The sequence below is a fragment of the Vulpes vulpes genome, chromosome 13, assembly GCF_048418805.1.
Source record: "Vulpes vulpes isolate BD-2025 chromosome 13, VulVul3, whole genome shotgun sequence".
NCBI classification, from domain to species: Eukaryota; Metazoa; Chordata; class Mammalia; order Carnivora; family Canidae; genus Vulpes; species Vulpes vulpes.
In genome coordinates, this window is record NC_132792.1 from 129545901 (window position 1) to 129562541 (window position 16641).

The following is a 16641-nucleotide window of genomic DNA, read 5'->3' on the forward strand; positions in this document are numbered from 1 at the left end:
CTATCTGGTAAAGGAAGAGCTCGGTCTCTCTTCTGCCACAGGTGGGGTGCAAAGGGACCTGAAACAAATGACATGGAAGAAGTAGTAAAGCCATGAAAGCATGGCAGCAGCAGCAGACCAGGCCTCTGTTTTTTCTCCTGCCCCTGCTGGGCTGCCTTTACCCCCAGTGTCATCTCATCAAGGCCATCCACCCCTAACCTGGCCCATGGTGTCATTCTTAGGGACCTGATGCGGACAGGAAGCCTGCATCTCCAGAAAAAGTGGTCTAAAGTGACCTCTGCTGGTCACTCAGACATAACAGACATAATCTCAATCATGAAGGAATCTCCAGCACCTACTAAAAAAACATAGTTGACTTTCCAAATTGGATCTTACCTGAATATGTTCTTATATGGTATCAATGAATATAAAACTCACAATCAGTGAGTAAAGGGAGAAATAGAGATATACACCCTCAACCTAATTCTATCACAAGGTACCTTGGCACCGGAGACACCATGGGAAGCCCCTTGATGAACGCTGCATTCTGGCCATCCCCCAAATTGTAGGACACCATAAGCTGTTTACCAATGGGAAAGGGTCAAATTATTCACTGTAAGCTCTGAAACAGCCAATAGGTGATTTAACATCATGCTAAAATAGAAATGCAAAAGGCTTTTGACAGCAATGAAAGTATAATATTAACATCTGTTTAAGAAAATAAATCCAACACATTTCATGAAAATAATGCTTTTAATTATTTTGAGTGAAAAACCTATTTTACCAAGTTTAATGTAAATCATTTTTCTTAAACAGAAGCTGTTTGCTGGATTTTAGGCTCATTTTGTAGTTTTAAAACAGAACTCATATTCATCTTCTTTTTTTAGCCATTTAAGGATTCGGCAGCTTGGTTCCTGACACCCCTCTTTAGGAGGGACCTTCCATCATCTTCTGAAATCATGTATATAGGTAATAAAATGAAACAGTTCCTTCTTTTCTGAAGAATTGTGATTTTTTTTTAACCTTATCTTCTCTCTCATGACCCAATTAGGTAGTAACAGCATGGCAGCCATTTAAAGATTTAGAGAGCTGAGCCCACTGCTGAGAGCAGCATTATTTTAAAAAGCTACAGTGCAGTTGGGGGCAGCAGGTTATAGGCTTGGCTTAGGCTGGTCTATGTCCGATAAACTTTACTTACAAAAGAACACCAGAAATTACTTACACGAAATTTCCTGCATCCTTTTTTCTTTTGCAAGCCCATTTGGGGGCAAAAAATAAAATAAAATAATGTGTACCTATATGTAGGTGTGTGTTTTGGGTGAAGACACAGATTATACAGTGTCCACTTAGGTGGGGAAATCAAATTCAGGAAAAGTTTTACGAACTTCTGTTCTAGGTAACTATCACTTTAGACTTGAAAAGTGGAAAAAAAAAAAAAGTTCTTCATAAGAAATAGTTTTGCCCTCTGTGGGATCAACACCACCCAGACTGTCAGACACACATGGACCACAAAGAGGAAGTCCCATTTGTGTCTTACCACGATTTGACATGGCTGTGCACATGTGGGTGCACGGTAACACAGGCCGCCGGACAGGCACAGGCAGCTCAGGTGTGGCCATGGATAAGTGAGGACCTCTCCCCTGAACCTCTCCCAGGAAGTAAGGATACATTTTTGAGTACCTTCAAATGCCAATGGGCAATCTAAATCTGGCACCTGCTCCTCTTCAAGGAGTACCTTTGGAAAACTGGAGCATTTCCATTTGGAACTAATGGAACAAGATTTCCTTGATCATAATGAAAGACACCCCTCTATGAAAATGGCTTCAAAATTTGCAAAAAAAAAAAGAAAAGAAAAGAAAAGTCTAGCAACCACATCTTCCAAGAAATCCAGGAATAGTCCAACTTGATTTTGTAAGTAAGCAAGCAAGCAAAGCAAACAAATCAATCTGGGAAATGTTCTGGAGAGGAACACTAAGCCCTTCAGGTCTGTATGAGCCATCCTAAGCAACCTCCCGGGTGTCATTAAAGATGCCGTATTTTGCTTCACCTAGGGAGAGGAAGAGAGAGGAAGAAGGATTATTTCATTAAACTGAGTTTAACAAATCTTACAAGTTAATCATTCTAGGGAATGATCAGAGAAACTCCTGATCCAGAAGTTTAGGATTTTGAGTTAATTTCAGTCATTTTGGTGTAGTGAAGAACTGCCCGAGTTTATGCACATTCCTGAGTGCTGGTATCAACAGGTTTAGGGTGAGGCGTTGGAAACTTCATTTTAGCCAGAAGCCCCGCCCTGTGAGTGTGGTGTTGACATGCTCCAGTAGGAGGCCTGTGGGACGCAGCACTGTGGCTGCTGGCTATCCCATGGAGGATACCTGACAGCTTAGCGGGTTTAAAAGACAAAAGCAGTTGAGAACAGAAGGGGCCCTGAACATTAAGCAAAACAGCAGTAACATGGCAAGTGCCCTCCCACACTGAGTCTAGCTGGGATCCCTCTTCCTGTGACAGTCTGACGATGGCTATCAGGAAATCCATCTCCAGGTGAGGGAGACCAGGTAAGTTTATAACCTGCACCTGTAACTACATGTGCCTTTGTGGGCATGTCAGAGAAGAGATGAAGCCTGGGGCAAGCATCCTGCTGCTCACACTTAACAGTGACAGGAGGCAACTGCTTATACTTGGAAGGATGGCCTGCTCAAGGGTTTCAGCAAATATGCGGTTTGACAGTAAAACCTTCCACTCCACATGCAAATATACTCGTGGCCTGGACCCAACAGTCCAGTGAGCCAAACCAGATTCAGTAGGCCCCATATGAGCCCTACTAAGTGGCACTTATATGAAGCCTTTTCATAAGACTCCACCTGAATGCAACAGATTTCAGATGCAGATGGCTTTATGGCATTCAGAGAAATAACATCTTCCAAAACTGACATGGGCAAGCTGGCCAAGACGGCTGCCATCCGGTAAAGCTCCAGAGTGCCCACGAGGCCCCTGGGAGTGGTTCCCTCCGAGCATGCAGGCTCTCAGCCCTTACAGACATCACTCTCTCCTGAGCTACTGAACAGCTCTGATGACAAACCAGGTGGGTGGGATGGTGAGGGGCCCACTCCCGGACTCTGAAATGGACGATTAATAGTCAGACGAGTTCCTAAAGGTCAGCTTTAGGGCTGCCTCTCCCTAGGATTCTGGTGTCCTGCATAGAAGGGGTTATATCCCGGTCTAGACTTTGGTCCTCCTCTTATCTCTGAGCTGCAGAAAAGGCTCACTAGTCTGTGTAATAAAATGGGAACCTCAAATTTATCGATTTCTACTCACTTATTCAATACAAAGACTTACAGGCGAGCACATTTTTATTTTGTTATTAAAGGAAGCATTGCCCTTGGGCATGTTATTTATACAAAAAAAACTGTACTGGGGATCCCTGGGTGGCACAGCGGTTTGGCGTCTGCCTTTGGCCCAGGGCGCGATCCTGGAGACCTGGGATCGAGTCCCACGTCGGGCTCCTGGTGCATGGAGCCTGCTTCTCCCTCTGCCTGTGTCTCTGCCTCTCTCTCTCTCTCTCTGTGTGACTATCATAAATAAATAAAAATTAAAAAAAAAAAAACTGTACTTCAGAGATTGTCACATCTTGTAAAAGTAAACTTTAACCTTGCATAGTGGGCCTGTCATCTTACTGGCCATCCTCCTGAAAAATTCACTGCCCAGTAATAATGTTATAATTGCTGCCTCTGTATTCCTATAGAGTAAGGTGGCTTTGTCAGTCCAGAAGAGAATCACTAGCCTGTGCCTCTTCACCTGCATGCTCAAAAGCAAAATAAAGGCCATGACTGCTGAATTCCTTATTCAAACAAAGAAGCTGAGAATCTTTGCCTCAAATTATCAGTCTGACAAGTAGCTAGTATTTACTAAGCACCTGCTCTGAGCCATGCACTGTCCTAGGCCCTGTTTGGGAATGAAAGAATGAATGAAGAACAAATGAATAAATAAGTAAAACCCGAGCTTTGCTGTGAAGAAATCTGCAATGGTGACAGGAAGTCAAGAGTTCAGTGTGGAACTTTTCTATAAAAGAATAAGACCCAGAATAATGAAACACTGAGAATCTAAGACCTGCAAATGAGCTACAGTGTACAGGTCTGACAGCATCATCACCCTGATCTCTGCAAACAGCACTCAGTCATCACAGGTAGAAGTGCATCATATGAATAATATTGGTTTAGGACCCTAGCCAGCTAGCAGAGAGGTAAGCAGAAAAATGGGCTCTCAACCTGGTTAGAAGCAAGGTGGGGGCCCCAGAGCTAGAATGCTGGGGTCTCGATCCCAGCACCAGCACATACTGGCTGTCAGACTTCAGGCAAGTTTCTTACTTTTCTGTGCATCGGCTCTCCATCTGACAGCTGAAGAAAAATATTACCTAGCATCTTATGGGGAGAATTCAATGAGCGCAAAGCAGAGCACAGCACCAAGCCAGCATAGTGCCCTGCAAGCAACAAACACTCAGCACGCACCAGCAGTGTTACTGCTGCTGTGATCACTGGTTTCCAGGCCTGGAAGATGGCAGCTGAGGCCACTGACCCTGGGAAAAGCGCAGGCCTCTGTATTCCTTCATTCAAACCGTGGCCTAATTTCAAAGGATCTAACCACACCCTTCTTCCCTGTCCTTTTCCCATCTTCAGGTTATCTTCTTCATTCTTTCCTGGGGCCCCTTGGTTGTTGACTGCCCCCCACCCCACTCCTGCTGGGTGCCCCCTATGGCCCCTCAGCACTCACAGCACTGGGGCGGATGTGCACGGGGCTGTGTGCTCAGACTCAGATGTGGACCATTCAGAGTCTGATTCTCATGGGAAAATGCCATCACAGGCCAGCCAGGGCCCCAGAGCATTGCTTTAAAACAAGGTCTCAACCTGCTGTGCAGAGCTTGGGGGTTTGTGAACTTGGATGGAAAAAAGTATTTTCATTTTCATTAAGCTCTAATTGAAGTGTATCATTTCCTTCAATGATGATTGTAGGCAACAAACCTCAGTGGTGATAGCATATCTGTGACTGTCACCAACAGAAATAAAGAAATCACACTCGTATTGTGTTAAGAGTCGTCGCAGATACCTGAAAATATTCAGTCCTCGCTATTCAGAAAATAGTGTAGTAATGTTATAGACGCACCATTAAACCTTATTTGATATGTTCATTAAGTCATCAACATATTACTATACTACACATTTAAAAATATTCTTTTAGGACGGCCCGGGTGGCTTAGCAGTTTAGCGCCGCCTTCAGCCCAGGGTGTGATCCTGGGAACCCGGGATCAAGTCCCACATCGGGCTCCCTGCATAGAGCCTGCTTCTCCCTCTGCCTATGTCTCTGCCTCTCTGTGCGTCTCTCATGAATAAATAAATAAAATCTTTAAAATAAATAAATAAAATATTTTTATAAATGTATTTCAATAGAGTTGGTTTACATTGTATTTCCTGTGTATTTTATACATTTTAAATATTATTTAAATATTATTCTAAAAATATTATTTTGATGGGGGTAATAGGCTTTACCAACTTGCCAAAAGTGTCGGTCCATGGTACAGAAAGCAGCTGAGACCCCTCCCCTTGCTTTAAAAGATTGAGGACCGCTGATAAAAGTTGCAGTATTAGAAAGATGTGCAAACACTTACTGAACTGTGACATTATAATATTCTTCAGGTGTCACTATTTTTGGTCCACCAAAGTAGTCCAGGACCCAGATGTTGGTTATATTCAACTTGGCAAAGAACCAATTATGGCTGGAAGGCCAGGTCTTCATTTCAGGGTGTCGGACAAACAGTGAATGCTTGGCAAAGTCCATTTCCGTCTGATTCACCTGAGGGACATAAATGACGTGAGCAACTCATAGCAGCAACACTTCGTTTCCTCACCTGCTTAGGATAGGTGATCCTAGCATCCTACACATCCTGAAAAGTTTATTCAGTTACAAATCCTGATCTGAAACTTGAGGAATCAGGAGAAAATGAAGGTATCATAAAGGTAAGCGGACAACATCCGAGCATTCAGGTGTGTGTGGTACAAAAACTGAGGTGGGAAAGCATCACAAGCACCAACTTCTGTTGCTCCATAGTCACTCTGAGCTATCAGAGAACCAGCACGTGGCATATAATAAAGTGTTCAGGTGCTTTCGTTGTGTTACGTCAGCACACATATCCTATAATAAGCAGATGTTAAACATGGAGATGCAAATCCAGAGAGGACAGAAGTCTCTGGAAAAAGTGCAGTGGACCTCAAGAGCATTTGCTGCCCATCCCCCACCTCCTGTTCATGAAACGCAGCCACAGAGATGTATCCACACAGAATTTCCAGACCATTAATCTAACTTGTCTGAGGTTGTCATGAGAGATAAGGTCAAAAAGCAGATCTGCTGGCCCGGCAATTATCAGCTGTGATACCTTGCCCTCTGCCCTGCAGCATTCACCCCACTGCCTAAATTCATGTCTAGTATTTAGTAACGGGTACCCCTCTTGGAGCTTCCATGGTATGTTCTCTGCCCTGAGTCACTGGCAAAATATGGAGACAAGGAACCCACACATGCGAGATACTGTGTGTGTACAACACTGCCAGGGGCAGAGAGCTCTGGTTGAAGAGATGTTCCTCACATAGGAGGTGAACAGCTGTTATATCTGTTCAGCTTCAAAAAATCCTTCATTTTCCGCCTAAGTTCTTATTGAACACCTATATGAAATCAACTGATTTAAGCCTTTGTTTTTCATGAAAGTATACACTAGAACATATTCTAACGCTGTATCTCAATCACAAATCGTTTTCATTTTATACTTAAAATGTCTCTTCTTTCATTGTTCATAGATGGTGCTCTTCTCAAACCTGTCTCTGTTCTTGTGGAGTAACTACTCACCTTGGTGACAGTTCCTGACAGTATTATGTGCGCACAGAGGGGACTCTGGGGGTCAAATCCCTTCTTCCTGCAGAAGTTGGTCTGTGCCAAAGACATGGTCAGCGTAGCATGTGGATTCTCCTGCACAGAGAAAATAAAGATCCTTGTGTGTGAGATACTGTCTCTGGAGAGGTACTAAACTTCATAAGTTATGTACACACTGTCCCTAGAGCTGCATATTCTTCCATGTGAATTATAAAACACCACCTACCACTTGAGAAAATTTCTAGTGGGGTAGAGATCGAGCTTGACGTTTCCTCCCCAAGAAGCAGGGGCTAGGGTTCCATTTTTAAAATTCACTGACTCAGTGAGAATTATTTTAAGACTCTTTTTTCTTAAACTCTTTTTTTTTTTTTAATTTTTTTTTTTAATTTTTTATTTATTTATGATAGTCACAGAGAGAGAGAGAGAGAGAGCGGCAGAGACACAGGCGGAGGGAGAAGCAGGCTCCATGCACCGGGAGCCTGACGTGGGATTCGATCCCGGGTCTCCAGGATCGCGCCCTGGGCCAAAGGCAGGCGCCAAACCGCTGCGCCACCAGGGATCCCTCTTTTTCTTAAACTCTTAATCTGTTTCATAGTCACCAGAGAAATGACTGTCACAGCATCACTGAAATACAAGGCTGCTCTAGAGCCTTTACTGAAAGATCGAAAGGGTTAGACTCTTAATATGCAACTAGTACATAAAAACAATTGTTCAACTAGCTAATTGTACAATTTAAGCAAGAAAGTTGCTGAATCACGTCTTTTGGTTATCTTATGCTAGCAGAAATCGTCACATGATCTCAAAATTGGAGAAGTTGTTTGTTCCTGTTTTAGTAGTAAGAATGCCTCGACTAAAAAAGTGTGAAGCAAGCAAAATTCTTCTTTCTTATTCAGAAATCAGCTTCACAAAGACATTGTTGACAGATCACAGAAAAATTCACATGTTGCGCTTAGTGCTTTAAATTCCAAGTAGCTCGCGTGGCAAATTCTGCTATCTCATGGTGACCTAGCAAAAGGAGGAGTATGGAGAAAGCTCCTTGAAATCATGTAGCTGTAGCTAAACACTCACTGTTTGTACACTACTGGGCAAGGAGCCATAGGAGACCAAAAAAAAAAAAAAAAGTCTCTCCTTTCCCTATGACTTTATGATCTGGTGGATGGAAAAGTCAGACATAAACAAAACTTAACTAGTGCCTAATGACAAGAGGTCAGAAGGCATATAACTAATTGCCAGGCGAATGGATCAGTTAGGTATATTCAAAGTCTAGTATAGTACAAAGAGATGTCAACACAGCCTGGAATCGTTCGGACACTCCACAGAGCCTCATAAGATATTCAAAACCAGGACAGAAGTGGGATGATGTATTAAAGGTAAAGGGAATTTCAAAAACAGAACTGGGAAAATGTGGCACATGGTTGTGAGTTGAGTAATGAGAAACCCAATCTGCTTAAAAGAGAGGCTCTGAGAGGGTTGGGGAGGATGTGAGAGAGGTTGGGGGGGTGGGTGGTGAGGGTGGCTCAACTCCAAGCTGAGGAGTCAGGATTGTGCTGTGTAGCCTGGCATCTGTCTGCGCTTTCCAAGAACCACATACATGGAGAACTTGTTAAAATGCTGGTTTCTGGGCTCCATTCCCAGCCCTGGTATTTGTATTTTTAACAAAACATCCCAAGTGAATCTTATGCAGCTCCAGGCAACCAGATGTTATTAAAGGTTTCTGGGCAGAGGGCAATGCTGAGGGGTATTTTGTTCATGTCAATCTGGTGGGTAGGGTGACAGGGAGAAGACAGAGGTCAAAAGGAGGAAAAGTAGAAAGTATATACCAACCTGACTGGTTAACTGACGGAATCAGACTAATTCTGATGTGGCCACACCTTTTCACTGCCATCGTGGAGAACTACAATCCTGGATAGGTTCCTTACACTGCCTTTCTAGACCTGTCAAAGACTGGGGCTGGAGTTCGACCTGGCAGGCATTAGTGGCTGGTTACAGGTGATTCCCACACCTCTGAGTCTTAGTTTTCATCCTTCCAACAGAGCAGACGACCACATCAGCATGGGTTTAAATATAATCTTGCATACAGTGGTTTTCAATTCCTCTCCCTCATTAGAAGCATCAGGGAGGGATTGGGGAGCTGTTTTTTAATAAAATGTGTGGGGTTTTTTTAAAACCTTTTTTTAAATTTTAATCTTTTTAAAGATTTTATTTATTTATTCATGAGACAGAAAGAGAGAGAGAGAGAGAGAGGCAGGTAGAGGGAGAAGCAGGCTCCGTGCAGGGAGCCTGATGTGGGACTCGATCCTAGGTCTCCAGGATCACGCCCTGGACCTGAAGGTGGCGCTAAACCGCTGAGCCACCCGGGCTGCCCAAATGTGTGGTTTTTTAAAAAAGATTTTATTTATTTATTCATGAAAGACACAGAGAGAGAGAGGCAGAGACACAGGCAGAGGGAGAAGCAGGCTCCATGCAGGGAGCCCGATGTGGGACTCAATCCCGGGACTCCAGGATCACACCCTGGGCCAAAGGCAGGTGCTAAACTGCTGAGCCACCCAGGGATCCCCTAAAATGTGTTTTTAATAAAATATCCCGGTACTGTATTTTTTAAAGTATTCCCAGATGACCGTGTTTGCAGCCAAGGTTGAGCATTGCTCACTGAATGAGCTTGCTTTGGGCAAATGTCTGAGAGTGGGGTGGGTGGGGAATAAGAAAAGGGTGAACGAGGAGGTGCGTGTGTCTTAAAGAGCAGCAGTTTGTTTTTGCTCAGAGAATTCGGGTCCTCGGAGGTACAGATCTTCCAAGAAACTAAAAACTTAGATTTGTCATTGAAATCTCAATTTTTGAATGTTAGTAACTACACTAGCCTCTCCCCACCTTACCCACAGGGAATACAATCCAAGACCCTCTGTGGATGCCTGAAACCTTGGAGAGTACTGAACCTTATACAGACTATGCTTTTTCCTATATACACACACCCCTATGATAAAGTTTTAATTTATAAATCAGTCATAGTAAGAGACTGGCAACAATAACTAGTAATAAAATAGAACAATTATAACAATATACTGTAATAAATGTTGGGTGAATATGCTCACTCTCTCTCAAAATACCTTAGTGTCCTGTAGTCACTATTCTGATGATAATGCTGAAATGTGATCAGATATCTATCGGATCAGGTGAATCAGGGTAGGCTTTGTGACCTAGCACTAAGCTACTACTATCCGCCAGTACCTCAGGAGGAGAATCACATGCCTCTGAAATACAGCTGACTGCAGGTAGCTGAAATCACGAAGTGTAACTGTGGATAAGGGGGGAATCCTGTAACTAGGATTTATTTAAAAAACAAACGGAACTCTGTGTCAGCCAAAGAAATCTGTTCTGTGGGACATATGCAGCTCTCGTGCCACTATTCCTGTGGTCCGTATTTTGAAGGCAGACAGACTTGACATAAAATTCCAGTTTGGCTACAGGCTCTGGGCAAGTCACTCAACCTATCCAAGCCTCAAGTTCATCTGCAGCCCACTCCTAGACTCTGTGGCTGGAGCCCCTCGGGCGGTAGAGCTGTGTGACACCACTCTTGGGACAGCAGGGATCCACCAGGGGCTTGTAAGCACGGCCCTGCCACCAAAGCTGGGCACAGGCTGAGCCCTAGGCCTCATAACATCAGTTCTGCTCCTTTCCAGGGAAGGCAGTGTGCACAGGAGTCCTAAAAGCTGCATTAGTCGCTCACGACGTTGTGTATTCGCTCCCTGCTGCTGAAAGGCAGATTCTTAACTCAGGAGAAGGGGAGGCCTTGTGAAAGTCTAGAACACCACAACCGTGCCCCGGGGCGACCCAGGGGCGAGAGGTCCTCCGGGTAGGTGCTGGCAAAGAATTCAGCCGCGCGGCGGGGACGTGCGTGGAATTCCCGCACTCGGTGGCGGACAGAAGGCTGCGGGGCAGCCCGGGTGGCTCGGCGGTTCAGCCCAAGGCGTGATCCCGGAGACCAGGGATCGAGTCCCACGTCGGGCTCCCTGCATGGAGCCTGCTTCTCCCTCTGCCTGTGACTCTGCCTCTCTCATGAATAAATAAATTAAATCTTTGGGGAAAAAAAAAAAAAAAAAGAACGCTGCTCTCCCAACGCGGGGCCGGGAGGTAGGAGGCTGGGCTCCGCGGCGCGTGCACACGCTCCCCTCCGGGTGCCCCCGCCCCCCGCCAGCGCCGACCCTGGGCCCCGCGGCCGCGGCTCACCTGCAGGTTGCCCACCAACTGCTGCAGCGGGCTCAGGTAGAAGTAGGGCACGCCGCTGCCCGCGCCCGGGGGCCCGTCGCTGAGCGAGAGGACGTCGGCGAAGGCCCAGCCGCGCACCGCGGGGTCGGTGGACAGCGAGGCCAGCGCGCCCCAGTCGCACATGTGCGTCACGAAGCGGGCCACGCGCGCCGCGTCTTCGCGGGGCGGCAGCGGGGGCAGCTGCGCGGCGGCGTCCCAGTCCCCGTGACCCCGGCCGCCCCGGCCCCGCGCCGGCGACACGAGCAGCGCCGCCAGCGCCGGCGCCAGCAGGGCGGCGAGCAGCGAGCGCGCGGACCCGCGGGCCCGGCCGGCCATGACGACGACTGCGGCGACGGCCCAAAGCGCCGCGACCTCCAGGGGTCGAGGGTGAGCCGGCGCCGCTGGCCCCGCCCCCAGCGGCGCGGGCCGGCCCCGCCCCCTCCGAGGGGGCCAATCAGGAGTCCGGGAGCGGAGGGGGCGGGGCCCTCTGTGCGCCCGGCCACCTGCGCGGAGCCCGCTTGTTTGTCCGGCTCCCAGCGGCTGCCGCCCAGACGCGCTTTTTTTTTTTTTTTTTAATTTATTTATTTGCGAGAGAGAGAGAGAGAGAGAGAGGGCGTTTCTAGGGCGGCGGGAGAGGAAGAAGCAGGCTCCCCGCTGAGCGGCTTGCTCCCAGCACCCCAAGATCGTGACCTCAGCCGAAATCAGACGCGTTCCCACCGAGCCTCCCGGGCGCCTCTCCCCACCGCCGCTCTTTAAGGACCGTGACGTTGTCCCAAATGTGAAGTTTGCTTTGTTTGGTAGATGGAACATGGAAATCGTCCTGTTAGGAGAAGACTGCTGGCTGCACACACACACCCCTTTTAAAAATACCTTTGGACACAGCCGCTAGGGGATTGACAGTCTACCCTCGGTATCCCATGCACAAATTTGAACTTACTGAAACCAGCTTGGGACCTGTTGAGTCATCAGAGGGGTCAGTGATTTCACAAACTTCTCACCCTTACTGACCCTCCCACGCCACGTAAATAGCATTTCCCTCTTGCTCCTGCTAAGAATCTTCTTCCAGGAGGAGCATTTGGGGCATCCCTCCCCTATGCCCCACCGCCCTTCCCTCGGTTGTGGGCATGGCTACCTCACTCGGGTTTGGATCCATTTTTTCAGGCGTGTCTGCCTTCTCATTATAATATGGGAACTGGTAAATGAGCTCAGCCACCTGACCTACATTCTTTATACCTGTAAGCTTTGGTCACATCTCCAACTGAATCCTACTCTTATGGGCCTGGCCTCATAGCCCCACCTTCCTTGCTATAAATGCTGCGTGGTGATGGTGCTCGTCAGCTTTGAAAATCCGGCTCTGGCAGCTACCTGGTCGTCTGGAGCTGCATTCAATAGAGGTGAAGTAATTTCATTCAGGGGCTGTGGGCCAGTCATGTGAGCAGGTGTGGGTGACAGGTGTGTGAGCCAAAGTCCTGCCTCTGCTTTCTGTCTCAGACTCAGCCATCTTCAGCCAAGAGGGCTAGGCAGTGAGAACTTGTGTATAGAAAGAAGACTGTTTACTCTGAAGGGGAGTTTTTAGTTCCCTGTGGTAGCCAAAGGATGTTATACACAGGGCTTTCACATTCAGAAAAGAGGAGTGTGAACAACCCTTGGTCAAAGTTGGGTTCCTTTTTTTAACAACTGAATTTGGAAGTGCTTCAGGCTAAATGGAAAACTAAGGAGGGAGAAATTTAAGAGGAGGAAAAGCAGGTTTATAATTTTCTAAAGAAATACAAGGAATTGGGGGATCCCTGGGTGGCTCAGTGGTTTAGCGACTGCCTTCGGCCCAGGGTATGATCCTGGAGTCCTGGGATCAAGTCCCACATCAGGGTCCCTGCACGGAGCCTGCTTCTCCCGCTGCCTGTGTCTCTGCCTGTGTCTCTGCCTGTGTCTCTACCTCTGTCTCTCTCTCTATCTCTGTCTCTCATGAATAAATAAAATCTTTTTAAAAAGAAGAAATACAAGTAATTTGAGTAACTGCCTTAACCTATCAAGGAAAGAGCGTACATAATTTCACATTTGGAGTTCTAAATCTTAGCTCTGCCCCTATCAAGCCGTGAACTGTAGGACTTCCATTTCCCCTTGTCTGGGCTCAGTTTTCTCGCCTGAAATGAGAAGTTAAATTAGATGATACCTCTGTTGGCTCCATAATCTGTTAACATGCTAAATGTGGGTCTTCAGTAAGTTTCACAATGATGTTTTTCCAAGAGGACAAAAAATTTTTTTTGTTTATTGCTTTGACACTTTTTGCTCATATACAAAATAACAAGAGGCCTAGTATAGCTCCATTGCAAAACAGGTGCCTAGAACTTGGTCTCCATGCACTTGGTCTTAAGATTGAGGTCTACAAACCCCGTAGCTTTAAGTACCTCTCCACAGTGTCTGCCTTTGCACTCACTGTTCCTCATGCCCACTCACTCTTCCTTAACTGTGGGCATAGCTACTTCACTGCCATCCAGATCTCCCCCAGACATGCCTCCTTGAGCACTGTTTCTAAGAGGCCTTCTTCAGTTACTCTCCAGTGGGCAACACTGTTCATTTCTTTCATAGCAATTGTCACTCTCTGTAGTAACCCTATTTGCTAGTATAGTTACTTGTCAATTGTCTCCCCCTGCTAGAACCTAAGTTCTAGGAGAGCAGAAATGTTATCTTATGCCTGTATTCCCACTGCACAGAATAGGCACTCAATAAATATATCTGTTGAATGCCTGCCCAACTTAATAATATCCGATGGAATTATTTGCACATAGAGCCTTCTAAGATCGACAGTAAGAAATGACGTTAACTAAATGGAGATGCTGAAGAATAACAGGAAATGCTTCAGCTCTTAATTAGCAGACCCTCCTCCTTGGAGTCTCCAGGAAAACACTTAGCCAAAGTGGGGGGATCCATCATCCAGATCCTGCTGTTCTCATCTGGACTTTCTGTCTGTGTTTGAATAGATCGAGCTGCTCTCCATCCCCCACAGGCCCACCAGGAAATAGTTTCTTCTCTTTGCCTCTGGCTTTGACCCCAGTTAGGAACCCACCCTGCATGCTCCTCTCCTCACACAGTGCTGCCCTTGTCTGGGTCACTCCAATAGTGCTGTGCGAATGACTCCGTAAGGGGCCAAGGAAACAGAGGAAGACACTTGTGGAAGGCTCCAGATCAGGGGTAGTTCTCGAGTTGAGACTTGAAAAATAAATAGAAGCTTGGCAGACAATGAGAAAGTGAAGGGAAAGGGAGAGTTCTATATAGAGGAAATACAACACACACAGGCGAGGAGACATTATGTGTCAGGGAAAGCAGTTGCAAGATGAAGGGAATGGAAAGAACCCATGGTGGGAAATAGACATGCTGAAGCCAGAGACTGCAGTCACCTCCAGGCTCCACTGGAGCTCACTCACCAGTAGGTTGCAGTCCCTGGTGTGTTTTGGATTGAGGGCCTCAGTTTCTTGCTGGGTGCTGGTTGGAAGCCTCCCCCCACTCCTTGCCACATCACCTCTCCAAAGGGCAGCTCACATCCTGGCAGCTGGTTTCAAAGCAAATGGTTGAAGGAGAAAGAGAGAGGGCCAGCAAGATGGAAGCCAGTCTTTCTATGACTTCTTTAGATCTCAGAGTGACATCCCATCACTAGAAGGAAGGGAATTAACACGGAACATGAGTGGGCCAGATAGGCATGTGGGGTTTTTGCAGTCACACGACTACGATGTTCAGTTACAAATACAGCCAGTGTGAACTCAGAAAAACATCTGCAGGGTATATCTGTCCCCCTGCCCAACTGTATACCCTCCTCTGGTCTCATGCCTTGGTCTAGAAACAGAACATGATGGAAAGGGGAAGGAGAGTCTAAAATACCCCCAACTACATAAACTGAAAGTGCATATGGTGGCAGTAATGTTTGGCAACAGCAGAGCCCCTGCTTTGACGGTGCCTGGCGGCTATCAGCTGGTACACAGATCCACAGTGTCTGACACAGCAGTGTCCCCGAAAGTGGCTCAACTAAAGGCTCTGACAACAGAGGAAGGGCCCTCAGGCATTTATGGGTAGTGGTGGCTCAACATGGAGAGTGAGCTCTTTGTGAGCTCCTGTGAAACTCCTCAGTGACAGGAAGGCTTGGAGGGCAGGGCAGTCTCACTATCATGAGTGGAGGTGAGGACCATAAACCTAGCGTGTTACTGCTAATGTGACCCATTTTGTCTGGGCAAACAAACTGGGCAAACTTACATTTATGTTGGTTAGGCTGTCATTGGAAAAAAGAGAAAACCATTGGCTAGCTAGCTAGAGACAACGTTTGAGGTGAATGCAAAGCTGGCTTTGGTCAAGGTCTTCAAGTGGCAGCCACTGGACTGAATCTCTATGTTGTTTCTCTACAACCTCTAAGAGAGTTAGGCTCAGTGCCAAAAATCCTCACTTATCAAGAAAGTGGATGAGTGGCATGGAGAGGTGTGGGAGGAGATGGGGCATGTGGGGCTGTTGATAGTTTTTCCTAAAAGCAAGAAGGAAAATGACAGCTACGTAGTGGCAGAGTTGAACTGTCAAGACATTACGTGGCTCGCATATGAGGTGCTTGTGTCATTTAGATCTTCGCATGCATCGTTATTTAAACCAGTGTTTGATGGGCATTTCTATTTTTAATGTAAGGGGCTTTTGCACAATAGAAAAAAACTATATTCCTTAGGTCACATGCTTTATTTTGAACAATCACAGGTTTTGATAAGGATGGAATGATTTGATTTTGGAGGTTAGGTTGTGACAAAAGATAGTAACTGGGTGACCCCTGGAATAGCTACAGTAAGTAGAATGAATTAAAGATCCAATAAAGGCTTCACCAGAGGTGCCTGGGTGGCTCAGTCAGTTAAGCATCAGACTCTTGATTGCAGCTCAGGTCATGATCTCAGGGTGGTGAGTTCAAGCGGCATGTTGGGCTCTGCACTGAGTGTGGAGCCTGCTGAAGATTCTCTCTCCTCTGCTCCCACCCCCCACTGCCAGCGCATGTGCATGCCCTCTCTTTCTCTAAGAAAACAATGATCCATGTGGCAAATACTTACTAAGCTCTAAGTGCCCAGCTCTATTCTAAACACTTTCCTGGACTATCTCATTAAATCTTCACATCCCTTGATACTCAGTACAGGTCCTCAATCTCATATCCTCATTTCCCAAATCCAAGAAGCTCTGAAAACAAGTTTTTCTGAGTCCTTTGGCAGCAAACCTTAACCTGGGAGGAGGTTCTTTACAGTTTTTATCCTCTCTGCTTACGGAGAGCACACCTGTGTTTCAGTGTAAAATTCCAAATGTTGTGGAAGAAAAAAACCAGAGCAGCATCAGCACACACCTTTATTCCAGAACTCCAGGCTGAGAGGCCCGTAAAGGAGTGTTCTGCCTTGGAGAAGGAGGGAGGGACTGTCACAGGGACTTCCATCAGTTCTCCTTTTTTTCTTTTTAAAGATTTTATTTATTTATTTATGAGAGACAGGGAAAGAGGCAGAGATACAG

At 46.4% G+C, this 16641-nt stretch overlaps 1 protein-coding gene across 2 annotated transcripts; it reads right to left on the reverse strand.

Moving 5' to 3' along the window:
• Nucleotides 1-713: 713 nt before the first annotated feature.
• On the reverse strand, nt 714-11552 carry CREG1 (cellular repressor of E1A stimulated genes 1). 2 transcript variants are annotated; one of them, XM_026003365.2, is made up of 4 exons: nt 11113-11552; nt 6865-6984; nt 5636-5820; nt 714-2026 (listed from the first exon to the last, which is right to left on the reverse strand). In XM_026003365.2, exons 1-4 carry the CDS (start codon nt 11464-11466, stop codon nt 2023-2025), a joined length of 663 nt encoding a protein of 220 aa, XP_025859150.2. In that variant the 5' UTR covers nt 11467-11552; the 3' UTR covers nt 714-2022. The 2 variants fall into 2 exon arrangements, with proteins under 2 accessions (XP_025859150.2, XP_072589022.1); XM_072732921.1 differs by lacking the exon at nt 714-2026 and having other exon boundaries at nt 5632-5820; nt 11113-11492.
• Between the last annotated feature and the right edge of the window lie 5089 nt (nt 11553-16641).